This window comes from Microchirus variegatus (assembly GCF_963457635.1).
Source record: "Microchirus variegatus genome assembly, chromosome: 16".
Lineage (NCBI taxonomy): Eukaryota > Metazoa > Chordata > Actinopteri > Pleuronectiformes > Soleidae > Microchirus > Microchirus variegatus.
The window spans coordinates 9359214-9386463 of NC_139817.1; the positions used below are offsets into that span (position 1 = coordinate 9359214).

General features: G+C 42.2%; 1 protein-coding gene across 1 annotated transcript in view; it reads right to left on the bottom strand.

Annotated features, from left to right (window-relative positions):
- Window positions 1-12913: 12913 nt before the first annotated feature.
- The window catches only part of rimbp2a (RIMS binding protein 2a), a gene marked incomplete at both ends in the record, with an annotated part of 54698 nt that continues 40361 nt past the window's right edge, over window positions 12914-27250 (bottom strand). Inside the window, 15 exons of the mRNA XM_083902993.1 lie at window positions 12914-13141; window positions 15729-15893; window positions 16688-16759; window positions 16894-16994; window positions 17089-17257; window positions 18066-18235; window positions 19720-19848; window positions 20176-20278; window positions 21389-21535; window positions 21874-22029; window positions 22203-22844; window positions 23079-23300; window positions 23860-24011; window positions 25015-25038; window positions 25345-26166. Coding sequence (XP_083759119.1) covers window positions 12914-13141; window positions 15729-15893; window positions 16688-16759; window positions 16894-16994; window positions 17089-17257; window positions 18066-18235; window positions 19720-19848; window positions 20176-20278; window positions 21389-21535; window positions 21874-22029; window positions 22203-22844; window positions 23079-23300; window positions 23860-24011; window positions 25015-25038; window positions 25345-26166 — 3302 coding nt within the window. The remainder of the gene's footprint in view (window positions 13142-15728; window positions 15894-16687; window positions 16760-16893; window positions 16995-17088; window positions 17258-18065; window positions 18236-19719; window positions 19849-20175; window positions 20279-21388; window positions 21536-21873; window positions 22030-22202; window positions 22845-23078; window positions 23301-23859; window positions 24012-25014; window positions 25039-25344; window positions 26167-27250) is intronic.

Sequence of the window (27250 nt, forward strand, 5' to 3'; positions counted from 1 at the left end):
TTTCTGATGAGGAAATAAAGCTTATTAAGAGTATCAAATTGCCTGTAGAAGGCAGTATAAGGAATAGCAGGGGTTTTTTTCCCATTACAATTCGAATGGACAGTCCAAGTTGTGAAAGCACATTTACTGCATCTACAGCACTTTTTAAACCAAAGCTTCTCAAAATGGAGGACCATATGTGTCATGTAACCTGATCATTGTGGCTGATTCCTTGTTTGAAAAGAAACACGAGCTAAAATAAGCAGAACATGGATAGTTTCATGACACAAAACTTTGCACATTTTCACTCATTCACTGTTTTTGCGTAACTATGACTACGGATCGTCAGATGTTTGACTACTTGTCAAGAAGTTTGGAGTTTTCTGTTTGCTGCCATCTGCAGTCTCACCATTAGATGGCAGTAGATATTACACTCTGAACCTTAAAATAAAGGTTGAATATACGCAGCACAAGTGTATGGTTATTGAAGCAACATAGAATATAGAAATACATAAGGAAGCACATTTTGCTGCCCTTGAATTGTCTCTACACACCACTGTCAATGACGTCTTCTTCAACACCTTAAGGCCACGTTCAGAAGGCCTCGTATTAGCTGTGACAATATCCTCGCCAGTATTTGAGGGTGAAAAGTTTCCTGTATGTTAGTTTTTTCCAGCTGTCAGCTGCACATACTCCGCATCACTCACACGGGCCCATACTGTGCTACCGTGAGTAGGATGAAGCAGATGGACGCGGGGCACATATAGCAATAAAGCCTCGAGGTGTCGCGACGCACAAACGGATCAGCCGACTCTAACTCGTGCAAACTGATCATGTTACTGTCTTTCATGACAATGTGTCAATGCAGCATTCGAGGCTTTTCTTTGGCTTATTGATTTAACATATATATTAGAAGTCAATATTTATTCGCTGCAGGAATTTATCCCGAACACTGTTTTTATTTCCTTTCTTTTTCTCTTAATGTGCCTTGAAATAAACGCCATAATGAGGTGCACTGCATACATCAGCGTTAGTTCAAAGCCCAGAATAAATAAAAACATGTTGTTGTGCGCCCTATAACCATGGGTGACTATAAAATGAGCAGTTTTGTATCTAAAGTAAGAGCGGGCCGGGGGTGATGCAGTTATAGAATTGTGGCATCTGTCCATTCGGCACAGAGACATCTGATTAGGTCCTGATATTAGCTTTATGTTAAAGAACAGCGGGTGGATTTAATGATCGTGGTCAGGCGTGTTTGATCTTTCTCACTGGCCAGAAAGAAACTAAAAAACCTGTTTTCTGATGTGAATGTACACGACAAAAGTTCAAAAGTTTGGAGTCATTTAGAAATGTCCTTATTTTTGAAGGAAAAGCACTTTTTTTTTTCAATGAATATAACATTAAATTAATCAGAAATACACTCTATACATTGTTAATGTGGTAAACGACTATTCTAGCTGCAAACGTCTGGTTTTTAATGGAATATGTACATAGGTGTATAGAGGCTCATTTCCAGCAACCATCTCTCCAGTGTTCTAATGGTATATTGTGTTTGCTGATCGCATTAGAAGGCTATTGGATGGTTAGAAAACCCTTGAAAACCCTTTTGCAATCATTTTCTATTAATTATTTTCTCTATTTTCTATTAATTTTGCAACTCTTTTGATGAATAAAAGTGTGAGTTTTAATGGAAAACACAAAAAAATTGTATAGGTGACCCCAGGGAGGGGTTTGAAACTTTATTACTTTTGTGGTATCGAATGGGTGTCACGTTTCCCCTGTTAACTTAATTGCTGTACATCCACAGACAGTTTAGTCCATTTACTGTACATTGGAATTTATAGGGGGGGGGGGGGTACACGGATGCAAACATATGTGTCCTTTGTCTCCTTCAGACTGGACTACTGGCATTGGAACAGAGCTCCTCACCCCCACACACCTCAGCACGATCCATCCGCTCTTCCAACACCTACCGCGTGCCCAACCCTCTCCCACCCCGAGGACTAAGACCCACACGATGGGGGAGCGGACTTCAAACTGTGTGCACTTTGAGATCGTTTTACTACTACTGTTATTATTATTATATGTCCAGGTAGCCATTGTTCGCTTTTGTTAGTAATATGATCTCTCCCTTACAATAATTTTATTTCTAAATGTACCATTTGCACGGGTGCATTGCAACCTACAGGTCACAGTGGATCTACAGAGGCACAGACATTTAGTCACAGGTATCAGGAAGTGCAAAATATAGTGAATATAAATGTGTGATGTAACTTTTCGTTAAAACACGCTTCATAAAATTGGTGGCATTGAAAAGGTAAATTCAGGAATCTGCATCAAAGTCCAGATACTGATATCATATTGAGAATTTTGAATCAAAACTCACTCCCTCTAATGACTAATCCCAGTACACAGTGGCTGTGTTATTGCATCTTAGCCGCGGTACCTAGGTGACAGCATTATGTATGCAGGCAAAAAAAAAAAGAACATATTTTCTCTCCTGACAGCGGAGGCTGATTAATATAAATATGTGCCTCAGAGACACTTTTAGGAGTCTCTGAATACCAATAAAACTTTGAAGCACTAATAGAGTCTGTATTATCGCAGGAGGGGAAGTTGATTTGACTGTACACGCTGCTGTTATGTTTACAGTGCAGCGATGGTCCATGCACTGAATTTTGAAGTCACTGAGCTTTAATCTGCGCAGTTCGTCTCTGTTGTTTTTTTTGGCTGGATGTGATTATTGAGACTGTCAATGGTAAAAAAAAAAAAAAAAGACACCAACTATAGAGTCTGGGAACATCTCCAGATCCTCTGTTGTTGTTGTTTCATAAACGCAGCCTGCTGCTGCTGCTGCTGCTGCTGCTGCTGAGAGATGATCAGATGTGATTCCAGCAGATAAAGCTGCAGCCAGGTGGCTTAAAGATTTTGTCAGGGTCTTTTTAATGTGGAGCAAATTGGGTCAAGACCTAAAATCCTTGCAAATATTGTCGTTTCCTCTTATTTTCCCCTAGCTCAAAATTTCTCAATTAGTTCTAGAGTTTGGTCACAGATTTAGGAAAATAAACGACTATAGCCTCACGATGGCACAGCTCTAGCTGTAAATGTTTGATGGCCGTCCACCACTTAACTCTAGCCTCGGGATATTTAAACGTCTCTTGGATGAATGTAGATAGTCGTGGTCCCTGAAGAATAAATCATGAAGTGATCCTGTGTGACTTTTTTTTTTTTCCTCCATTGCTGCACTCGGTTGATATGGATTGGTTCCAACACACCAAGTGTGACACATATATATATATGTGCTGCCTTCAGGTGCCTAATGATGAGGTGATTGACTGACACCTGTGGGATCCTGCTTCTGCTGCTCATTGGTTCTCTCTCCCTGCAGCTGGCCAATTAGCGGGAGGAGCAGGGCCTTTAAGAAAGAGCTACCACTCACTCTCTACTCTGGCCACATGTGGCTCAGGTCTGTGTTACTGTCATTAAGTCATTGTGTGTTGTGGGAGTTGGGTGCTGGGTAGGATTGGGTTCTCTGTTTTAAAAGCTAGTTATAAGTTAGTAAGAGCCTGCTTTTGTTTTTGTAAGTTTGGCACAACTGCGGCCCCAAGTCCCCCCACTTGTGTTGTGTTGTGTTGAGCAGCACTACTTTCAGTTTCTGAAAATAAATGTGTTTTTTTTTTTTGCTGCAACTCTGTGATTCTGTCATCATTGTCTGGTTCTTTCCCTTCTTTAAGGGATATAACAATCAGCCACTTCTATAGATACAGAGGGACACCGAATAAATGTCAGGCTTTAAACCGTCAGCTTCAAGGTTTGACGTGTTGTGCATTCAGCGTTGGTCTTCTACATTTGTTGTAATTGTATTATTTGAGTTAATGTCACCTTTCTGTCATTTAAAAGCCTTTAGCCTGTGGTATCAACAAGGCATTCTCTCCAAGAGAACTGTTGCTCGCTGGGTATTATCTGTTATTCGATTTTTTTGGAACCATTTTCTCTAAACCCTAGAGGTGGTTGTGCAGGATCCCAATAGATCAGCAGTTTTCTGAAATAGTCCAGCCAGTCTGGCAACAACAATCATGCCATGTTAAAAAAAATAGCTCACATCACTTTTTCTGCCTCGTTCTGATGTTCGGTTTGAACTTCAACAGGTCGTCTTGACCGTTTCTACGCGGTCTAAATGCGTCAAGTTGTTGCATCGCCATTGTATAACGCATCTGTCGCTCGTATGTTTGATACAATAAGGGTCTAGTGATTAAACTTGACCATGATGCATTTCACTGCTGAACCAAAAGTGTTCTTCTACAAGGGAGGTTCTACCTGGAAACATATGTTTTTCCAAGGGTTCTTGTTGACACTAATGGTTCCAGTAAGAACCATTTTGATCCAGAGAACCCTTTAAAACACCTTTCCTGAATAAAGGGTTATAAAAGGGTTCTCTGATGAGGACAAGCCGAAGAATGATGGTTCTGCTTAGCACTTTTATTTCTGAGAGTGTACACTTTCACCTTGAATATGATCCCTGGCTCCATATTTAATGATTTTAAATGTGTGAAATAGATGGGAGTTGATTTGCATAAGAGCATTCATTTATAAAAGAAATCAAATCAATCAGTATCAACGGCTTGTTCTAATATAAAATTGACTGCATGAACAAAGGAGGTCAGGTTCAATCAGGAACCCTCCACCGGAAAGTCAACTGTGACCAGTCTGTGTTGACTCGGGCTGAGGGTCGTCGTGTCACGTGTAGATCTGTTGTCAGTGTCAGATTAAACAAGCAGTGTGGAATCATGGGAATTGTTGTCTCCTTGAAACGAATAACAATATGCAGGAAACAAAACAAAAAAAAGCACAAAACAATACAGCACCGCATAGTTCCTTCCTTGTTCTGGATGTTCCATAGAGGGTTTGCCCCTCAAGCTATGGCAGAAAAGGGTAAAGCAGATGAATGTGTTACCTCGGACAGATATGGATTTTTCATGGATTTAGAGCGTTGGAAGCGTTTCTGTAAATGTCAAGACAAAATATAAAATATTGCTTTTAGATATTTTAATGCAGAAATGTTACATATTATATGTAACTACTATTATTTCCACTTATCGCTCCCCCATCAGTCAAATTATACTTTTATAAACAAAGAATCACTTCCTAACAATAATAATAATAATAATAAAACAGGAAAAGTGCATAGAGAAAACTCTTGAGCCTGAAGTATTTATGAAATCTTTAGAATGAAAATGCTCCTATGTTCTTTACTCTGATCTTCAGGGAGTGCTGGACTCCAGTCTGTGAACATAAACCTGTCATTACACCTATGTAATAACACTTAGCCGTATATGCAGCCAGGGGGCAGCAGGTCTATTCAGTGGCACCGGAGCTCTCGGGGTCTCTCCAGCCAAAATCGAGTTTTTTGTGAACGTCTCCTGCTTCATCCAATCTGAGATGAATCGCCGAGGCGAGGCCCATGCAGCGCCCTGCCCCGCTTCCCTTCACTGACATTATTCAACATTCCCCCGGCCGCTGACAAATGAATACCCTTTGAAGAGAGCGCGCCTGCCATAAACATCCCTTTTCCTCCTCTGCAGGACGCCTTGAATGAGTTACCAACCAGGTGGCGTGCGCTCCCGCAGACTCTCTGCCCTCAAAGTGCCGTGATGGACAAGAATAACACTTGCCTCCAACTACACATTGGTAAAAGCATTAATGTTGGTGTTGATGGATGGACACAAGTGAGCTTTTCAGTCTGATCCAGCATCTTTATTTATTTATTTATTTTTTTGAGAGAGAATTTCTCTCATCTGAGATGAAAAATGACTTGTGTCGAACTTCCAGTACATTGCCGCTGATTTCGGGGGATGTTTTTTTGAAGGTCGGAACATGACAGTGAATTGACATTTTAGACATGCAGAGGTGTTATTTTTCACTTTGTGCTTGTGTGCAAATGTGCACTGCCCAACCAGGAAAAATGCCCACGGGTCTGAAGGTTAATTGCGGTGCAGTTAGTTTGCGATCAGTTGATGAACTGCACAACATTCAAGCAGAGTCGTGATTATGTCGATCAGATATCGGACAAATGACAAATGTAGAATCCAAAAATGCTATTGTTTCTTCTATTTGGGAGAACAATATTTGTGGCACAGTTGGATTATTATGTCTTTGAAATGACAAATGTGTTGTTAAAGGGGAAATAAGTAGTTTATAGTGCCATCTAGAGGAGAGGCTGAAATTTACAACAAAGACCTGCTGCTCTGCTCACCCCCTCCCTTCCCTGAGCGCTACGGTATCCGCAGCTGGTCAAATGTCGTCCTCGTCGTCTTTCTCCGTGTCAGCAGATGAGGTTCGTGAGGTGAGGGAGAGGGCGAGCTCCCGCGGCCGTAGCAGACGAAGCGGAGAGAGAGGAGGCGGGACTTCCGCTACAAGTAAAGAGACGCTTGTTTTGTTCTCTCGCGTTTGTCCTTACAGGCTCCGGTAGAAACATGGCGTCTCGCTGCTAACAGTGGCTATGCAACCGCGGTCCGCGGTCATGTTATTTTACATGACTTTTTGAAACACTACGAAAATGAAACAAAAACTATTATACAGCGACTAGACAATGCAGGAGCACATAATATGTATAAAGAAGTGGATTTTGGGTAATATAAACCCATAAATACTACATATTGTACCTTTAAGAGCTTCATAGTTCATAAATGGTCTAGTTTGAGTTTGTGATATGGGTATCGGACACAAAAAAGTAGTATCGGGGACATCCTATTACCTGCAATTCAACCTTATCACAGAATCTTAGTCTTAATTATGGTGCAGTCATTCAAAAACAGGTTGATTTCTCAAGTGTGTACCTTTTTGGCAAATGTACCTAATTTTATCATAACGGAATAATGTGCGAGTGTCAAAGCAACCTTTCAAAGAGCTGCAGAGCCAATTTCGTTACTCTGATTAATTAAAACTGTCAATGTTTAAATGTATTAAAATGTATTAAAAAATGTGCCGCAATTTATTTCCAGTGTTTCCTTTGGAAAAAGTGAAAAAAATATATAATTAAAAGAAAACAATGAAAATAATGTCCCACATTGTGTGACCATACACATTTACCTTGGGACCAAAGCACAGGGGCATTGGACTGTGAGTGGCATCCTAATATATACAGCTGCCATGTTTGCTGTATACATTATGGGTATAAGAGAACATATATATATATACACACAAAGGTGAAGAAATGGGGGTAAAGAGGAACCCATGGGTACATTTTTCCCCCCCAAGACACTAAAGCCAGGACAAAAACAGTATAATAAGGTCCATAATGCTATACACTATGTTACTATAAGTCTATTGCTTTGCATAATCATCACATTAAGGCCACAGCACACATCCATCTTAGCGAAGTTTTAAAAAACTGTTCATTCCCAGAGACTTGGAAAGAAACCTGCTCCAGTTCATCACATGACAAAAAGGTCTCCGTGTATATCAAAGTCAAATTAAAATATTTAACCTGGGAGATCCCTGCTGTAATTCACAGGGCGAGGAGGGGTCAAATGGACGTTAAGTGTTTAACTGGGACTCTGAGGCTTTGTGAAATATTCAGAAAGGCCAGCAGCCCCCCCACACACACACCCCTCTCTCTGGTCGCATGGCAGATGCGACGAAAATAAGCGATAGAGAGGTTACAACTGGCAAGAATTTTAAACATCCATTGGCCCCCTCGGGGACTCCGGAGACTTACAGCTCAATAAAGATCTGTTGGATAGCGGGAGGGAAAGTGAGGGCAAGAGAGGGCTGGAGAGGAAGAGGAGTGGAGAGGGGGCTGAGAAAGACGGGAGAGGAGATGAAGGACAGGGAAAGAGGAGAATATAGGGCAAATATATTAGAAGCAACAAACACGGAGAAGATTAGCTGGTTTACAAATTTGGTCTCCTGTTTTATTAACTCCCAGTGAAAAGAGTGTTTCTCACTGGGCTCTTCAGTCTTTGAGGTCGTTTTCTATATATTTCCTTGCTCGAGTCAACATAAAATTTAGGCTTTAATGCAGGGGTTCTCAACGTTTTGATACCTGAGGGCCAATTTAGGAACCCAACATTGGACTGAGGGCCGCCAAAGGGGAAAAAAATAGGAAAAATAAAACTCATTTGAAATCCCATTTGTAATCATTTTAATGACCAGATTGCAGTTCTACAGTTTAGCGTTAAGTAATATAAGCGTTAATATAATAACGCTTTATAATTTACTAGGTAAATTCCCAGTATTTTGGCCATTGTTCTTACCTTCTAATTACAGGTTAATACCAAGTAACACATTTCTGTTACCATATATTTACTGGGTAAATAGCTAGTAATTGGGGGCTGTAGCTACCTGCTTATTACCAGCTTATAACCCAGTAATACACCAAAGTTCACCATATAGAAACCATTTAAATACTCTATTTTTGTTTACACTTATTGGTCTGTATCCAGTAATGTCCAATAAACATTTAACAAGCTTAGTAGCTCCTGGATTAAAACTATCAGCTGTAATTCACCGCGGGCCACCAGAAATGTTTCTGCGGGCCCCCATTGGCCCCCGGGCCGCACTTTGAGAACCATTGCTTTAATGCTTTAAAGGAAGACAGAGGGCAGAAAGTAAGACTTTCTGAGGTTTTTAGCCCATATGGACTTTTATCATGTGAAGCTTGTGGCAAATGTAATTTTTATAAAAAAAAAGGCAGTTTTACTCAGCAGGTACCTATAGGTTTTAGTATGTGGTCTTATACCCATATTATTATGACTTCACAGGCACTGCTGTCAAATGAAAACCACTGCTGCCCTCCTGAGGGATGGCGGAGTAACAGCACGAAAGTTGCAGTTGCACAAATGCAATACTTACAGAATAAACAGTGTTGTGACATCTTTACAGTACCACAAGACACAATGCGATGCTGTGAAAGTCAAATTAAAAGCGAAATGATGATTATTCGTCTCGTCATGATCCCAAACCGGAGTCATTCTGTTTCAGCTTCAGAAAACTCCCAAAGCTGATTTAGGGAATTCCACAAGTGTCTTCTTGTTGTATAGCTAATGAATCTGAGAGCATGGATAAACCTTTAAGAAACACAGAGCGTCCTATAATGACCTATACTATGGCAGAATGGATATTTGTGGTGTAGCTTTACTGACCATTATGTGCCATAATTACCAGGAAACTCACAAAGGAACAGCTGGAACGATTACACCCATTAGGATAAAGCTTCCATTGAAAAGCTTTCTGCCCATAAGAGGCCACTAATAGACAGTCAAGTCTTTCTGTTCTCTGTTCAGGCTCCGTAAACGGCTGAGTGGCTTTGGATGGAGTGGAAACAAAATGACACTGATGTGTAATATTGATTCTTACATTTAAAAAAAAAAAAAAACATGTTCTATCACAGAATTATCTTCCTGGTGTGATACATCTGCATGTGGAGTTCAGATTCCTCCTCAGCTATAGTCAGAATAATGTCATACATAAAACATTAAATGCATTTTTTAAACTGCCATGTAATTTGTGTGACATGATAATAATGAAAGATAAAGTCAGATCCCACACTGTAGGATAATTTCGTGAATTATTTAAATCACTGTACATTTGCATTATTATTATTATTATTATCTGACACAATGACAGGATTTTTTTTTTCTCAACTGACAGATGAATCTACTGACACTGATTTTGCTCGATGATACAGTAACAACAGTGGAAGCTTGATTTAATTGTGTTGTATAATATACAATGTGTGTGTGTGTGTGTGTGTTCTTGTACTTGTGGCATACTGAGGACCAGTGTAGGTTTTTAACCAACAAAGTGGGGCCATTTTTACGGAGTGAGGACATTTTGGCCGGTCCTCACTTTGTTTTCATTGAAATCACTTCCTTAGGTTGTTAACATGCTATACTCTGTTTTTAACAGAGGTCCTCAATTTGGTACAAAAACCTGTTTCACACACGTTTTGCTCTGGGGCTCCACCTGCAAACATTTTATGGTACTGCACCCAGTAGTTCTTTATAGATGTCATACATGAAGAAGATTTGTTTTTTTTCCCACTTCTACCATCAGCAAAAATAAATAAAAAATGACCACAGACTGCATTTTTAAAAAATATCAAATTTAATTTGGTTATAAAAGTCGTAGGCTATTTTTTTTTTTTTTTTTTACACATGCACGGCCACACATAATTAATCACCATAGATACTGTCCGACTGATTTCTCTTTTTCTTTCTTTTTTTGTTTAAAGTTTTGATTCACAAAGCAAGCACATACGGTGGACTGATACATCTGATCTCAAAGGACACTATGGAGAATGTTCGCAGTCTTTTTTCTTTCTTTCTTTTTTTACAAGGAGAGGAGAAATCTCAGTGCACTAAGAAAAAGGCTGTCGTCAAAATCAAGTGTAGAAACATTTATAAATCACCTACAAATGGATCAAAGTACAAAAAAGAGCTACAGTGTTTCTGGAGACACTTACACCCATTCACAAGTGAGCGATTTTGGTATTGGGACACCGTATTGTTTCATGAATGACCGGCAACGAGAAATCGTACATAAAGAGCTTTGGAACAAAATAGAATCATCAGTACTGTAGGTGGAACTCGACTTACACTGTGTTTTTGGCAGCTGTTCGCTTATCATTGCATTTTAATTCACATAAATTAAACATTTCACACTCATTATCGGACTCCTTTTCTTCTAGTGCAACATGTCCCGACCCCCACCTGACACTTTAGTTAGTGCATTCCATCACCACCGCACACAGCAGACTCTTCCTCTTGGTAAAATGCTTGTTTTCTTTTTAAAAAAAAAAAGAAATAATCTATCATCATATTCAAAAACACAATGCATAATGTTGCGTTTAAAAAGCCAGCGAGGTATGTAAGTTGTGTTGTGGCTACTTGACTTAAAATGCAGTTGAGTTCTGTGCTGTCACTGTGTGTCCTTTATTCACCTTATTCAGCATGATTTGAAAAGAAAACAGGAAATAAAAATGTATATAACCCTTTTGTTACATGAGGACAAACAGAAGGTCTTATTTTAAAGGTCCAGTGTGTAAGATTTAGGTGGACTTATTTACATTTGGAATATAACATGTTTGTTTTTTTTATCGTATGAATCGTTGTTTTCATAACTACAGAATGAGCCCTTTATATTTACAGTAGGAGCAGGGTTTGTCGACCGAGGACGCCTTTTGTCACGGATTAACGCTAACTCTTTTGACTTTTAAACGATAACGAAAGGCTACGGCGCGTTCTTCTTCTTCCTCGCGCTTTTAGCTGCGACACTCAACTTCAACCAATAGATGTTGCTAAATCCCCACACACTGTCCCTTTTTTAAACAAACTTTATATTCCTTTTTATTTATTTATCTTTGAAGCTTTTCCCACTGAGAATGATAGTAATATGACAGGATGTGTGAATGTTCCATTTTCAATTTACAAGAAAAAAATAAAATCATGGCGTAGTCCTTGTGTACACGAGTACGCGCCACGTGTTGAGTCAAGTAAATGTCAAATAACAACTTAATGATGTCGTTTTGATGAGTTGAGTAGTTCCTATGACGTTTTTTTAACACTGGTCCTCTAGATCGACGCAACGACGACGACAAACCAAACGGTGCACAGGCGATGGAGGTAGCAGCACATCACTAGATCACAAGAACCCGTAACTACATGGCCTCTCCTTTTTAGTAAAAAAAAAGAACAACGTACGTGAAAGGTGCAAAAAACATGAATGCGACGCAAATATTGCCTTACACACACACACACACACACACACAGGCACACGAAACATGTCTTTTTCCACTCATCAGACCAAAACTCACCTTTGTGCAATAGGAAGATAGACATAAAAGTTTGTCTTGAACTAGGCGTTTCATGACAGTGTGACAGCGAGGACAGCCAGACGTGTTCTTCTTCTTCTTTTTTATTTATTTATTTTTAATTATCAAATAGTGACCCGTCATGGAACAAAACAAAACAAAAAAAAAACGAACCTGGTGTAAAGTCAAGCCTCTTGTAATCAGACGAGGAATGTCAAGCTCACATTGTTTTGTTGTTGTTGTTGTTGTTTTTTTCATAAAAGGCCACTGAGACAGTAAAGCTCGTCGGGTGTTTCTGACGTTAATGCCCCTTTTTGCCATTCTTTCTTTCTTTCTTTTCCCGTTGCTTTCATCACAGAAAATTATTTTCTGCTGAGTCACACGTGCAAGAGGAAATGCTTCCCCCCCGACATACTATACTATGCTACCACCTCTCTCTAAGATATTGCACTGAATAAAGCCTTTGTGAAGTCAGCCAGCATTACTTAGCAGAATGCCTCAAGAACAATAGAGACCTTTTTTTATATATATATATATATATATATATATATATATATTGAGGAAGTTTCACTGTTCTGCTTCCTTTGTCTTGATATTCTCCGTATGCTCCAGGAAAGAAAAAAAAATATATACTTTTCAAATTCTATCTTGGCTGAGAAAAAAAGCCCGTTGGAAATGTAACCAGACTCTTTGTTTTCACAGCTACCCTGCTCGAAAGAAATGAAATAAAAGTTTCTTTGACTCGTGATAAAAAGAAAATAAATACATGTCATGAAAATCCTAGTTGTTTTTCGCTCTCTCTCTCTCTTTTTTTTTTTTTTTTTTTCTTCTGTTGATTTAAAATACATCACAGTAATATATATTCTTGTCTGTGGGTGACCCCTTCTCTTGATTTTGGCACTGCACTGTACATATTTTTGTTTGATTCGTATATTCCTTTTAGTCAAACATGAATAATTAAGTGGTTATACTTAAATAGGCTCAAATATAGTCCATGAGACGACGCTCACGTCCTCTCTGACATAAGATCAGAGTTGATTGTATGGATGCAATATACAGAGCCTGGCATGTGCACATATTGTACATATACAGTATATGCTTTTTTTTTTTCGTTTTGTTTGCTTATTTCACGGGGGAAAGCCTCTTCAGCAGCTTCTTCCCCTTGGAAAGTAGTCCTTTCTTCTTCTTGTTCGCCAGGTCGTGAGGGTCCCGGGGGTCCAGCGGGATGTGGGGACCCCTCGTGGGGCTGAGGGGCCTCATGGTGCCCGGCAGAAGGGGCCGGACGATCGGGGACGGGGCGCGGACGGGGGTGGCGTTGTGGTCGGCCGCGTCCGACGTTTCCGTGGCGACCTGAGGGAGAGAGGTGGTGGGGTGGGAGGTGTGGAGGCATGGGGCGGCAAAATTACAAACGAAGCAACTCCTTTTATGCTGCAGTCTACAGGTCTTCCTGATGAAGAAGTGGTGATATCCTATCAATAGATGTAGTTAAGCTTTAATTTTAAAGGTCCAGTGTGTAATAATTAAAATGTTTTATTGACATAAACGTCATATTGAGCCTGTGCCGTAGGTGCACCCATGGCAAATTGTCCTTATATGGACTTCCTGGGGGGGTTGTGATTATAGGTCACATATTCATCGTCGTCTTCTTATGTTTTTGTGCTCTAATGTAGCAATAATTGTGCAGAAATCACAATATAGAGCGTTTTTAATATAGAGGTGAACTTTGAACTTTCACAAATTTGATATAGTTGGTGAAAATGATTTGCCTAAGTTGTGATGAAAAAGGGGATATAAAACACTTTATATTGCACATTCTTATACCCGTTATGCGTTTTAACATAGTAATGGGGGGGAAAAAGCAGCTGAAATGCTCTGTGTTCTAAATATGTTGTGTACAATCACTTAAAATTCTTTAGTCCTCAAAGCCTTTAATGTGTTCTTTAGAAAAAGGTCTTCGATGCAAAAGCCTGCAAAGTAAACAAAGTAAAATTACATCCTTCGTGGTTTGTGAAGGCCACCATTGTTCCCTGATGCACTTGGGAAAAGGGAGGGGTGAGCAGAGGGGTCCTCTGTTTATTTCTAAACGACAGTATCGCTAATTCTTACACACTGGACCTTTTCAGGTATGAAAAACAGCAAATGGAACAGCAGATTTGCTGCATGTTCACTAGATTCAGGATCCACGATATTTCCTTAACTTACAGGGTCATAACATTGTAGTTAATTAGATGATGACATTCACCGTGGATAACAAAATAAATGTATGTATCAATTGATTAAAGGCTAGTATCTGCCTGCAGAGTAAATCTGTTGCAAATTGAAAATGACAGTCGGGATGTGATGCTTTTTTCATCACTGCACTTAAGCAGAAGAGGAGGAGGAAGCCAGTAAAAATGCGCAGGCACAGAATTAGTGAAAACCACAGAGCAGGAAAAGTCGACCCATCAGTCGGCCGGGGAGGGAACACAAAGTACAATCGTGTACGATACAACACCCAGGGACACAACTGTAGATACCAGGGTTCACATCTAATGCAGCAGCGTCATGCACAGGTTTGTTTCAGTTCTGAATGGTCACCGACTCTAAATTAAAGCTCATTTTGGCACAAAGACCCTAATCCTTTTGGTAAAAGCATAACCCTACTTCCTGTCATCAGAAAGCAGAGCATTAAAAGGAGAAAAAGGCTCGTCAAGTGCTTCTGTTCCGTGGCATTTTTAAAAGCCTTCACTGTGACCGCAAGCTGTGTGCATTAGCGCCACGAGTTTGGTATCTCAAGTTGCCGACTTACTGTACAAAGGCAGACATTCCGTCATTTATGATGTGAAATGAACAATCTCCTTCTGTCTGTTTTGTTTTGTTTTGGTTTGTTTTGTTTTGCCAAGCGGGTGAGGAAGGAAAAAAAGGAAATCAGATGTGGCAGCATTGTCACCGTTGGTAAAAAAAAAAAGAAGAAGAAGAAGAAAAAAAAGGGGGAAAAAAAGAAAAACCCACACCACCACTATGGCAACTGAAAACAACAACACCACCACCAACACAACACACATGAACACAGAGCACAAAAAGAATGTTTTTAATATCCAATCTTGTCTTTTATTGTTCCTTTTGTAACAATACAGTATGGATGTCTGTCAGTGCTGCGGTTAGTTTTGTCTCTTGAGCTCAGAGCAAACATGGCATATTCACTGTCAACACGGCTGAAAAATAGATTTGATGTGTGTGTGCGTGTGTATGTGTGTGTATGTGTGTGTGTGTGTGTGCAATATACATAAAGAAACAAAGCCTCTTCAAGGAAATACAGCAGTCGAGCCAAGAAAGTTATTACAAAATGTACCAAGTTTGAAAAAGGCATGCGTTTCCTCACTTCCTTTTTCCATCAGTATACTCTTCTCAAATCACATCTTTTCAGTGTCACTGGGTAGCAATTGTGTTAATAAAGCACTTATGATTATTATACACCATAACCATATTTTAGATTCTGTGTTTCAGTGCAAAGAGGTGCCAAATTTCGTTGTGTCAGGAATGAGCTTAGCCTTTTTCAAGTCCTCCTTATTAACCAGTGCTACATGCAAAAAAGAAAAATCACCCACAGAGCTCCCACAGTCTATCCTCTCTCTCTCTCTCTCTCTCTGTCCATGTTAGGCTTTGCTTCTTCCTTTCTCTGAGACTCAGAAAGGTGTTAGCACTGGATTTGTGTCCCCTTTTCAAAAAGGGTGAGGGTGGAGCAGGAGGGGAAAGGACGGGAGGGTGGAACGGGGGGGTTGGGGGGGTTGTTAGTTTGTTTTAGAGTCACCACTGTCACCACATGGACAAACACACACAATGAACAGCACATAGACGGCAAAAGTGGAGGAAGCAAGAGACGGAAATCAAGAGAAGAGGAAACGGAAGGATGGATGGAACACAGGGCCTAGCGCTGAGAGCGGCGATGATGATGTACCCGTTTGCCCTCCGAGACGGTGGCGGCAGAGTTGGCGGGGGCCCGGTTGGCGGGCTCCTCCTGGGGGTAGTGGGACGGCGTATCGGTCAGATACACTTCCACGTCATCAGGCACTTCTTCCAGGAAGTTAGAGGGAACCAGACCACGGTGGCCATTGATCTCACCCTGTAGACAGACATGAGGAGTAAACAAGCGGTGGAATACTAGATATAATATAACATTTCGAACTGTGTCACAAAATCACTTGATCAGTAAAAGAAATATACATTTTGTGAATGCTCAATATACGGCAAAGCAGGGATGTCAAATGTACGGCCAGTGGCCCAGAGCTGGCCCACCAGAGGGTCCAATCCGGACCATAGGTGAATTTGTTAAAATTTCACACTGTTATTAAAACACAAATGTGAAATACTATATTTTCCACTTCGAGATACCTGTGAAATTTCAAGTTTTGTAAAAAGAAAAAAAAAAAAGATACGTAATTCAATGTAAAACAAAGGGAAATAAATCAGAGTTTGTGCTGTTCACAGGTTATTATGCTATAATTTTACTGGTCCGGCCCACTTGAGATCAAATGGTGTTGTATGTGTTGTACTAAAATGAGTTGTTGAGCTGATGTAAAGAGAAGTCACCATCATGTGACAAGTATGTGGAAAAGTAACTGTGTCTGCCCTCAACTCCACCGAGAACATGTGTATTAGCTGTTAATTGTTGTATTTTAGTATTTCTGAATGTGTGTGTTCTGCAGGCTCTGTAGTAATCCACAGCAAATTTGTATAATTAAGTCTATCCTATACTGATGTGAGTGATGTGTGCATCTGCACAAAATGTCTCATTAACATCTCAGTTGTTTAAATAGTAAAATACTATATCAGACTGATGTTAATACAGACACTTAAGTTGTGATATAAGTGGTAATGGATCCATCCAAATGAAACCACAGATACAGTAGCACTCACATAATAGAAGCCGTCCTCGTCGATATCCCCAAACACAGCCATGATGTCACCGGCACAGAAGGTGAGCTCGGCCTATCACAAGTCACAGAAAACGATCATTTTTGTCTTCCTGTGTCGTGTCATGTATACACCAATCACATCATCGTCATACAGGGTTTTAATAGCATGAGTTTGCGAGTGTCTCTGTCGTTAGCGGTTAGCGATACCTCAACATCAACGTTCGGTGAACTCTCCCGAGGGTCGTAGTCGTACAGAGCCACCATCCTCCTCGAGGCCTGATCTCGACGGAGGCCTCTTTTGTTATGCTCTGGAAGAAATGAGAAAATGCCATTTTAACACGGTTTCACAATCCTGTGTTTGAACCCACGGATCTTTGATCTTTTCTCGTGAGTGTGTTGTACCTATTCTGTCCACCGGTGTGCTGAGAGGCAGGAAGCCCTGTTTGATGAGCTGGTCCATGGTCTCCTCGTCCTCCGCTCGAATCTCTGACACCATGTTACAGGGGATGAGTCCCATCCGGCCCCTCACTTCTCCTCTGTAAAACCCGTCTGTGTCTTTATCACCATACACCTGGTAGCCGAAAAAAGAGAGAAAGAGATGTTTTTGAACATGAACACATGTCAGAACTTTGTCAAATCTCCAAATCTCTGGGTTTCTGCAGGAGGTTTTTTTGTGTTTTCGTGGCTCAACTGAGCAGGTGAGGGAGGAGAAGCACAAAGTCAAGTAAAGGCAAGATAGTTTCATACAGCAAAACTATGCCTAAAGAAAGCCCATGGAAAGGCTCACAATCCTGCTTCTAAAACTATACCTGGAAGTTCAGTAGGACTACAGAATCACATTTGAATTGCGATTCTGCAATATTGAAACAGCTGCTGCTGTTACGTTTACCAGGCGGCTCCAATTCAGTTTCCTGGATGCAGTCTGGACACTGTGTTTAAAGACAGATATACGACATATAACTTACCAACCTCAGAAGACACCACCACCTTTTCTCTTTACTTTCTCACCCTGTGTGTATCCCTGCTATTCCTTATTGTGTGAGGACCTAAATCTGTTTACACAGTCACATTATGGGGACCTGTCTTCCTTATAGGGACAAAAAAACAGGCCCCCATAATGTAAATGACTACATTTTAATGTGAAGACATGTGGAGACATGTGTGAGACAGTGGTTAGGAGCAGAAGAGGGAGAACTAGGTAAAACATCTGTTTTAGTAAATACTTCTTTAATAAATACTCAGCAATCACTGGGGGAGCAGGGAGTTCCACACTGGAGCTTTAAATAATCAATACATCCATCCATCACAGTGTTACTGCAAGCAAATCTATACAATATATAGACAAATAAATAAAAACGAAAAGGAAGCTAAACACCCACCCTAATGATCTGCCCCTCTTTGAAGGGCAACTCCTCATCAGCTGCATCTGGATTTGGAGACATGGACAGGGGGTCGTAGTGAAAGAGGGCAACAAAGATCCTAAAGGACTCCTCAGTCTCTGACTCATCATAGTACGTGGGCGAGCGGCGATCGCGATCTCTGTATCCATCTTTAAAGCATGAAATGCAAAAGAGCAGAATTTAAAACGGACAACACTTGCTTTATACGAGACCAAAGGCGCAGAGTTCTGTTACAAAAACCCCGACAAAACCCGTTCTATATATCTTACACCATTAGCCATGCTTCATTTTAAAGGAAATCAATGACAAGAACTATCGTCTTATTCGCGGTAATTGATTCAACTGTGTGGTGTTGCGTGACGGGTTTGACTCTCGTGTCTCGTCATATTTTGTGCTCGTCAGCATGCAGACAGGAATCTGTGCTCATTTCCACATATTTGTTTGTCTTTATGTTCATATATGCAGTGGAGGAGGGGGGGGGAGACAAATGAGGCGCAAGACAAAACATGGTGCAATGAACAGAAGTGATTCAGAGACACGACAACATCAGCAACACACAGGACTAAACATGCACGCTACAAAGAACTCTGTCTATTTTCACTTTATATCAAAACATAACACGTAATGTAATGTAATGATGTTATGTCGATATTTAAGTTTCTTTCTTTCTCATTGGCAGCAGATTTTATACAGAAATGTATGAGCTGTTCATTGAGGATGAGTTTATTTAGATTTGATTCATTTAAATCACAGGATTTAGATAAAGGTTTTGGTTAATTGTCCTATTTTTGTTTGTGTTCGTAAGACAGAAATTTAGGCAGCAACTGCGTTTCCAGCAGCTGACGCTTCAAACTCAAAAACCTCCGACAGCTAAACAAAAAAAAGCAAAAAAAAAAGTGACAATGTAGTCATCGTTCATCATCAACCACAATTATCTCTTCAAAACGGAACAGGCAACTCTATTATTATTGATTTTCATGTTGGCAGGACATAAATGTGAGGGACAAGTGCGTCTCTCAGACGTCTAGAGAAACAAAAAGCAGTGACAGTGTCGTCGTTCGTCAACGTCTACCCAAATTCATCTCGGTCTCTTGGCTCCTCCCTTTTACGGGTCGCCACAGTGGATCATTTGCCTCCATTTTTGCCCTCGTGTCTTCTTCTCTTACAAACCGACTGTCTTCATGTCCTCCTTCCTTCAACATCTACCAAACTTATCCGATCAAAATGTCATGCACAAATGCTCCCATTCTAAGAGTATAGGAGGTGTGGTTGTACCACAAAAGGGAAAGGGGGGTTTAAAGCAGGCATCTGGAGTTCAGTGCAGTGAGTGATGCATTCTCTGAGCAGTCAATCAATCATTTATCATCTGTAGCTGTGGAAACATTCACCCTGGACCCCTGGTATATAGCTTTGCCAGTGGATCTGCCATTTCAGTGCAGTGCAGTCATGCTGTTCAACTGTAAGCATAATAATTATCATCATTATTATTTAAGACAGAGAAACAGGCACTTGCAAGTGTCCACGGCTACTCTTTTTTTTTTTTTTTTTTTTTTTTTTTTAAGCCTTATGCCAGTTGTTGTTGGCACGTTTGTTGCCATGCTGTGGTGGTAGAAACAGGACTACAGGCACATACCATGGGGAGACCTGAAGCCGCCCATGTGCCTGCGAGACGACCGTGTCCTGTGCCGAGCTACTTTGCCATAGTAAACATCCTCGTTGATGGGGGAGAGGTTTCCCTCACTGTTATTCTCAGAAGTTACCTCTACAGGAAACACCAATTAAAGGACGATGCAGTTACAAAGCACAACCTTCCCTACAGCTATATCCCAGTGATGGGACATAAAACCTACAAGGTGATGACACATGGGGACAGGAAAGCAGCAATGGGAAACTACAATATCAGCGTCAGAGCACGTTAACACATCAGTTTGCCAGATTTAGGCATCAAAATAATTATTTCCAGTGTCTAACAAACATTAGGGAAGTGCATGAGAATGATTCATAGAAGGAGGTGATCTGAAGACATGAAAACAAACAGTACTGCACTTTTTTTTTCCATCCTTTCTCTTCACCGCCACCCAATACTGACCAATAGAAGGGACCATTAGAGGTCGTCTCTGGGGTTGAGGACCACCGTGATGAATCCTTCTACCTGTCTCACGGTTATGACCTCCTCCACCGGGAGTGTTTGTCTGAAGTGCACATAAACACAGAAAATTTTCACACACATTAGAGGTTAATGAGCAGACAAACGGACAAAAACAGACAGAATTGCAAACAGCATGTGACAAAAAAAAAAAAAAAAAAGAAAGAAAGAAAACAAAGAAAACAAACAACTCACATCGACATACTTGGTACGAATTGTATGTAAACAAAATCATGCAGCACTCACAGACAGGCACACTGAAACGCTGACATTTAGACACACGCTCAAACACACACAAGCCCACATGAACGTCTTAAAAAAGCCGTTAAATAAATGAATCAATAACAAACATACCACTCAATTCAATTGAGTTTGCCAAAATGTAGAAGAAGCTGCGTGACTCTAAACTCCAGGCAAACACAGCAAAATCCAAATCTATCTCTGTCTCTTACCATGGAGTAGAAAACTTCAATCTTAATCAATTTTAAACCAGTGGATTTGTCTCTTTCTATCCATGACGCCTCAACATTAAAGGCTCCTTCAGACATTCCCGGCAGCTTTAGTCAACCCTTGACCTCTGAGATCCTGCTCACAGCCTGCACCGTCCACAGTGTCGTATCCTCTCAACAAAACAAAGGAAATGTGACGCAATATCACAAGAACGAGTGAATTTCCGCAATGTGAGATCCATAAAATCTAATCTGATCTGTCGCAAGATCAGTAGATCAAACTGACAAAGTTGCTAATTCGTGTAGCTTCTGGCAAAAGTAGGGTAATATGTTCCTCTGTCTGCCTTTGGTGTATAAAAGCCGAAAGAAGGCGAACGATCGTCAGCTCCATCAACTCAGCAGCAAATAACCTCGTGTTTACACAAAAGCAGCCACGAAAGCACCTTTAATAAACCCAGTCTGTCCTTCATTCTTATTTCTATCTTCCTGAAGCGTCAGACCCCAACCGTCTGTGCCACTTTCCCTTCTCTGTCTCCTTTATTCTATGAATTTTAATTTCAACTCAGCACACACACTAACAACACATATCAAAAGCAAATCGAGGCAGCAGACTCAATTGAAGTTTCTGTGCCCGTGCAGTTCACTAAAGAATAATCAATTTGGGTGTTTATGACTCTTGGGTTTAGAATAAGTGCAAAGAACTGCACCTTGGCTGTGTTGTGCGAGTTGCGTCGACGTCCCTCTTCCAGCTGCATCTCAGAGTACAGCTCCTCCTCATCCTCTTCCATGATGTCAGACAGGTCTGAGCCCCGGCTGCTCTCGCTGTGATAGTCTTCATTGTGACTATAGTTAGGCTTTCAGTAGTCACACACAAACAAACACACACACAAACAAACACACACAGACTCAGTTGTTTAAGTATGACATACGCACGTACGTAACAGACATGCACACACCAAACGTACATGGATGGGCAAAAAAAACAAACACACAGAGTGTACGCGCTCAGACGCAGGCGCAGGAGTGCATGCATGCAGTCACCCAGACATGCAGGCACACACACACGCAGATCTGAACACACGCGCGCGCGCACACACACACTTTGAGTGGTGCTCCATTTAAAAAAGTCACACACTGAAGGTGAAACTGGGTAGGAAGGCAAAAGGTTCATCACTCGTCGTGGTGTTCTTACCGGCCTCCCCAGCTCGGAGCCTCTGAGGAACTCATCGACCGAGGGTCCTCTCCGGCGGCCGCGTGCAAACCCTTCCTCATCTTCCTCTTCCTCATCCGAGTGGTGCTGGTAAAATGAATGACCCTGCTCTCCGTATCTGCCCTGTCTCCTGTCGCCCTGAAAGTGTATGACAAACCAGGAAAGTAAGGAACTGGCACAGGGAAATAAGATTCTAGTTTGTCAACACAATCTGCTCTACTTCAAAGTCAGAAAAATGTAAATGTTGTCACATTTTCATCAAAAATTCTTTAATCTTTAATGTTTGGACTGACTGTCCAGTTCCACCAGACCTTGCCACTTTCCGCCGCGACCCTCTGCGCTGCTTCCCGGGCAATAGCTTTGGCCACGGTGTCCGGGATCAGTGTGCCTCGGGGCTGCGGAAGGATCCTCTGCGGGGAGGGCGAACGTGGATTGTCGAGGGGAGGGGCCTCAAGGGTGTGGCCTTGCATGGGTCCGGGAGGCTGGGAGGAGGGAGAGCGCTTGGGGTCCCAACCGGGCTGGCCAGGTGGAATACCTCCCCCGTGGTGGGCCGCATGCTCTTTGGCATCCAGGTCTCTGGCACTTACTGGTCTCTGAGGTACAGGGTGGGGCTGGGGGTGGGGCAGCAGAGGGAGTTGATGCTGGGGCCTGGGGCCTTGGTGGGGTGGACGAGGCTGGAGATGTAGCGGCTGGGGATGTGGGGGTCGAAGCTGGGGTTGTGGAGGTCCACCTGGATGGGGTGGTCGGGGATGGGGTTGAGGGTGTGGAGGATGCTGTGGATGCGGAGGATGCTGTGGGTGCGGGGGCTGCTGTGGATGCGGAGGATGTTGTGGGTGTGGGGGCTGCTGTGGATGTGGTGGCTGCTGTGGATGTGGGGGCTGCTGTGGGTGTGGGGGCTGCTGTGGGTGTGGAGGATGCTGTGGGTGTGGAGGATGCTGTGGGTGTGGGGGCTGCTGTGGGTGTGGAGGATGCTGTGGGTGTGGGGGCTGCTGTGGGTGTGGGGGCTGCTGTGGGTGTGGGGGCGGCTGTGGGTGTGGGGGCTGCTGTGGGTGCGGATGCTGCTGTGGGTGCAGAGGATGCTGTGGGTGTGGAGGATGCTGTGGGAGCGGTTGTCCATGTACCTGGGGTGGAGCAGGAAGTTGTGGCGTGGCATGGGGCAGGTGAGGGGATTGGAGTTGGGGTTGGACATGGGGGTGCGGAGGGGGGCCTGCGTGTGGATGCATTGGCGGTGGCAGGGGAATCGCAGGTAGAGGCACAAGCAGGTTGTTTGGAATAAAAGCGACTTGGGAGTCCTGGGATTCTCCCTGTACTGACAGCGTCCTGACAATGACCTCTCTGGCTTCCAGGCACTGAATCCTTGTCAGCTCAACGGTAACATAGTCTGCCATCGGGTACAACACCTCAGCTATCTGGATTGCAAAGAAAAACAAAAGACATGAATGAAAACTACATAATTAAGACTTAAGAAGTAAATAAAATAAGAACCTGATGAGGTATCCTTTACAACATGGAAGTTGTTCGGTCTATTGTGTGGATTAAAAACAAATCATAATTCAGTCACCAGATGGAGTTAGAGACCTTTTACGTGGATGCTCACGGGTCACCATTATTGAGACTTGCACTGATGCCGAATCACAAGCAGGTGGCACTGCTGTGTGCGCTGAGATTTTGATGACATAATGCCACAGTCTATGACAGGAGCTACCAGCATCCCATCTGTGATGTATACTATATTATGCCTGCATGTTTCAACTGGATTAAACGTGATTAGATTCATTCATGCGGCGTTTTAAATACATTAGGTGCACAGTGCATGTGAGGCATTTACATAGATATGGATAGCATTTGCTTGAATATTAAATCTGCATGACGCTGCACAAAGTCACACAATTTCCACTAGAAAATACACACCTTTCAAGACACTAACCTGAAATCTCGTAATAGTGCTCCTCATACTCGTGAACTCACCCTCTGTCCTTTAGTGCATACTGCATAACCGATGACATTAGCTCCATTAGAAGTGCCAGTGGGAGAGAGGAGCGGAGGCTTCCAGCAGACCTGTAGGACCCCCGGAGCCTGCCCACAGAGCACCCGCACGTCAAGGGGAGGCAGGGGAGGGCCTGGAAGGTGACAGTGAGAGTGCGAGTGAGGGGAAAAACAAATGCAATCATTTACCCTCTTAAAATACAAAGAAGAAGGAAAAGGGTGGTGAAGCATTCATTAGATGCACAAATGAGCAGTGTCACAACCATGCACAGAAGAGCCCGTATACAGAAGAGGGAGTGGGATGATTCGTAATTGGCCCTGCGTGTTTAAATTTGTGAAAGATTTCATCGAACCCAACACGTTTTTGCACAAACCATGCAGATGCTGTGATGATCACCCATGAAAATCATTCACGAGACGATGCAATGTGTGTTCCCAAAATGTAATTCAAGTGTAAAATAAGTCGAGCTACGCAAACACTGCCGGCTGCCCTAAGATGCTGCATCATCAAACTAAGTTTCATTATTTTTTTTTGCAAAACATTCTCCTCTGGTTGAGTGCTATATACACCATGACCACAATGCACTGCTCTTTATTAGAGGGATAAAAAAAACAATACGGTAGAAGATGAACAACACAGGCTTCTGGGCATCCTCAGAGAGAAAACTGATGTCTCAGCATGCAAGGACATAATCCAGAGAGACTAACTGCAGCCCATCCTTTGTCTTCCACTCTCCTGGATTACTGGATAAAACATGCGTAACTGCATTCAAGCAGAGACAAATGCACACAGATACACAATGGTCATTTCTGTGAGCAGTGGATGGGCACTGCTTAATATAGAACTGGTTATTCTGATGACTCATCGGAATCAAAACTAATCATATTTTGTGTTTCAGAGCTATTTTATAATTGGTGGTTGGGACACTTGGGGGCACCAATGGTGTTGTAGAAAAAGAAAAAAGTAGAACATTTTCAATTTTGCCCACAAAAACTAATTGGATTTTATCATTCTCCATTTCACAACTATGATCCTTAAGTATCATAGCACTGATGTGATCTCTGCACATTGGTTTTCAAGTTGAAAACAAATCACTTGAGGGAAACCCAGAACTGTGATTGATGCTTCATTCTGACCTGTTCTGCAATATGGTGTTGGACCTAGACAAAATACAATACACAACAGTGGCATGGTAAGACAATGATTTAGACTGTACTCTAAGAACAATAACCTAAAGATTGATATGGCATTGTGTTACATATCAGAGTCGCCGTAACATTAAACTGACATAAACAGAGTAGTAGCAGCGTGTCATCTCCATCTGTCCTCTGCAGAGACAGAGAGTACAGTTTTCTAAAAACATAAAAATCAAGCGGAACAGAACTACTAACTACTACCAGTTGTCAGATATGGATCTACACCTATAATTAGAACACTGTGTCAGTATAACATTGAGTGGTTCTGACCTGCAGCTTGAGTGCAGAACTCCACACCGGCTTCTTTCCTCTCTCTCTGTTCCAGCGGCAGTTGCCATGGCACCTGGTGTGGCTGCGCCACCACCGTCACTTTGTACACCGTCAGGGGCGTCAGGTTGTGAAAGCGTAGTCTGTACCTCCCCGGCTTTACTATCGCATAGTCTGCTCCATCCAGGAACACAGTGTGACCATAATTACTGTTGCTAGGCAACCAGGAGAGCTCGGCAGTGTCACGCTGGATGTCATCCACCCGCAGACCACATGGCGCCACGACCACATTGGCTCCCACCAGCAAAGTGCACCGAAGTTCATCCGACAGGCCCCGGTCGGTGGCACACTGCACGGACACGCGGTGAACGCAGCCGTCCAGGTCCAGCTTCTCCAGCAAACACTTGCTCCGGCCACCGTACTGTATGCTGGCGCGAAGTTCGCCGTCTACTAGCACGTTGTAGCCAGAGACGTTCCCCCAGCCCAAAGGCACTATCGGAGGCTCCCAGGCCACAATAACACTTCGTGCCAGTTGCTTGATTAAGGTGATCTTTCGGGGATAAGGCACAGCATCTTCAGCCAGGTCATCAGGATCCATGGGCCCCCCTGTTCCGTTGCTATAGGGAACCAAGGCATTTGCTGCTGAGCCTATGAGGCCGTCCTGGGAGGTCCCTCCATCTATTGCCATCAAGGCCAAGGGTGTGTGGTCCAGTGGGCCCATGTTGTCTCCTCCCTCTCCCGCCTGAATCGCTGCTTTTTCCTTGTCCTGGACAAATTCCACAAAGTTGGAAGGAACAAGTCCCCGCTGGCCATCCAGCAGCTCCCCTGTGACAAATGTCAGATATAAAGATATACACTTCCGTTCAAAAACACTTTTCAATGAATATCAGAAATACACTCTATACATTGTTAATGTGGTAAACGACTATTTTAGCTGCTAATGTCTGGTTTTTAATGGAATATGTACATAGGTGTATAGATTGAAAACCCTTTCAATATAGCGTATAGTTGAAAAGTAAAAGTATGACTCCAAAAAATAGCCTTGGTAAAAGACAAAAGGAAATACTAAAGGAATACAGTGACGTGAGAACACCGCAAACACCGTCAGTGAGGTATTGTTTTTGCAAGATAATGTGGCGATGAGTCAGAGAGGGAGAGGTGGAAGATGTTTTCTGCACTGTATGTAGAAAATTCTGTCTTTAGACCAACTGTGTGCGTGTATGCGTGTGTGTGCATGAGTGTGTCACTTGTGCTCTGCTGATGATTAAGCTGAGCCCCACTGGATTAGTCACCAGGCCCAACTCTTCCTCCTATATGATAAATACGAGGCTCCTTCAAGATGCCATGCAATCTCACTGCCCACAGCTAATGAATCACTGCAGCTGAGTTCAACTGTGCGTCTATGCTGGGACTCACAGCACTGCCACGGATGGCGAAGCCTCCATAATTCTAAACAGATTACACAAGAAAAACACTTTTTTTTAAATAGAAAGTGTATGGGAGTTTCTCTTAATGACATTGGTGCACTGGAGCATAAAGTTTAAATGAAGTTAATATAGATACAGAGTAAATAACGGGGGGGATGTACAAACTTTAACTAAAGTAATAATGAAAAAAACAACAGAATCCTACGAGGTGAGGTGTTACTTCAGTGATTTGTTTAAGGCAAGAGAGTTATGACGTGTAATGTTTTATTTTTAATTCCTCTCTGCCTCACATTTTCTTCCATCCATCTTCTACTGCTTTATTCTCCACATGGCATAGGGCAAATGTCGGGGTACACCGTGGACAGATCACCAGTGCATCACACGGCCTTTTTATAAAGGTTCTACCTGGAACCCTTTTGGAGGGTTCCACCAATAACAATTTTAAAACCCTTTATCCAGGAAAGGGGTTTTAAAGGGTTCTC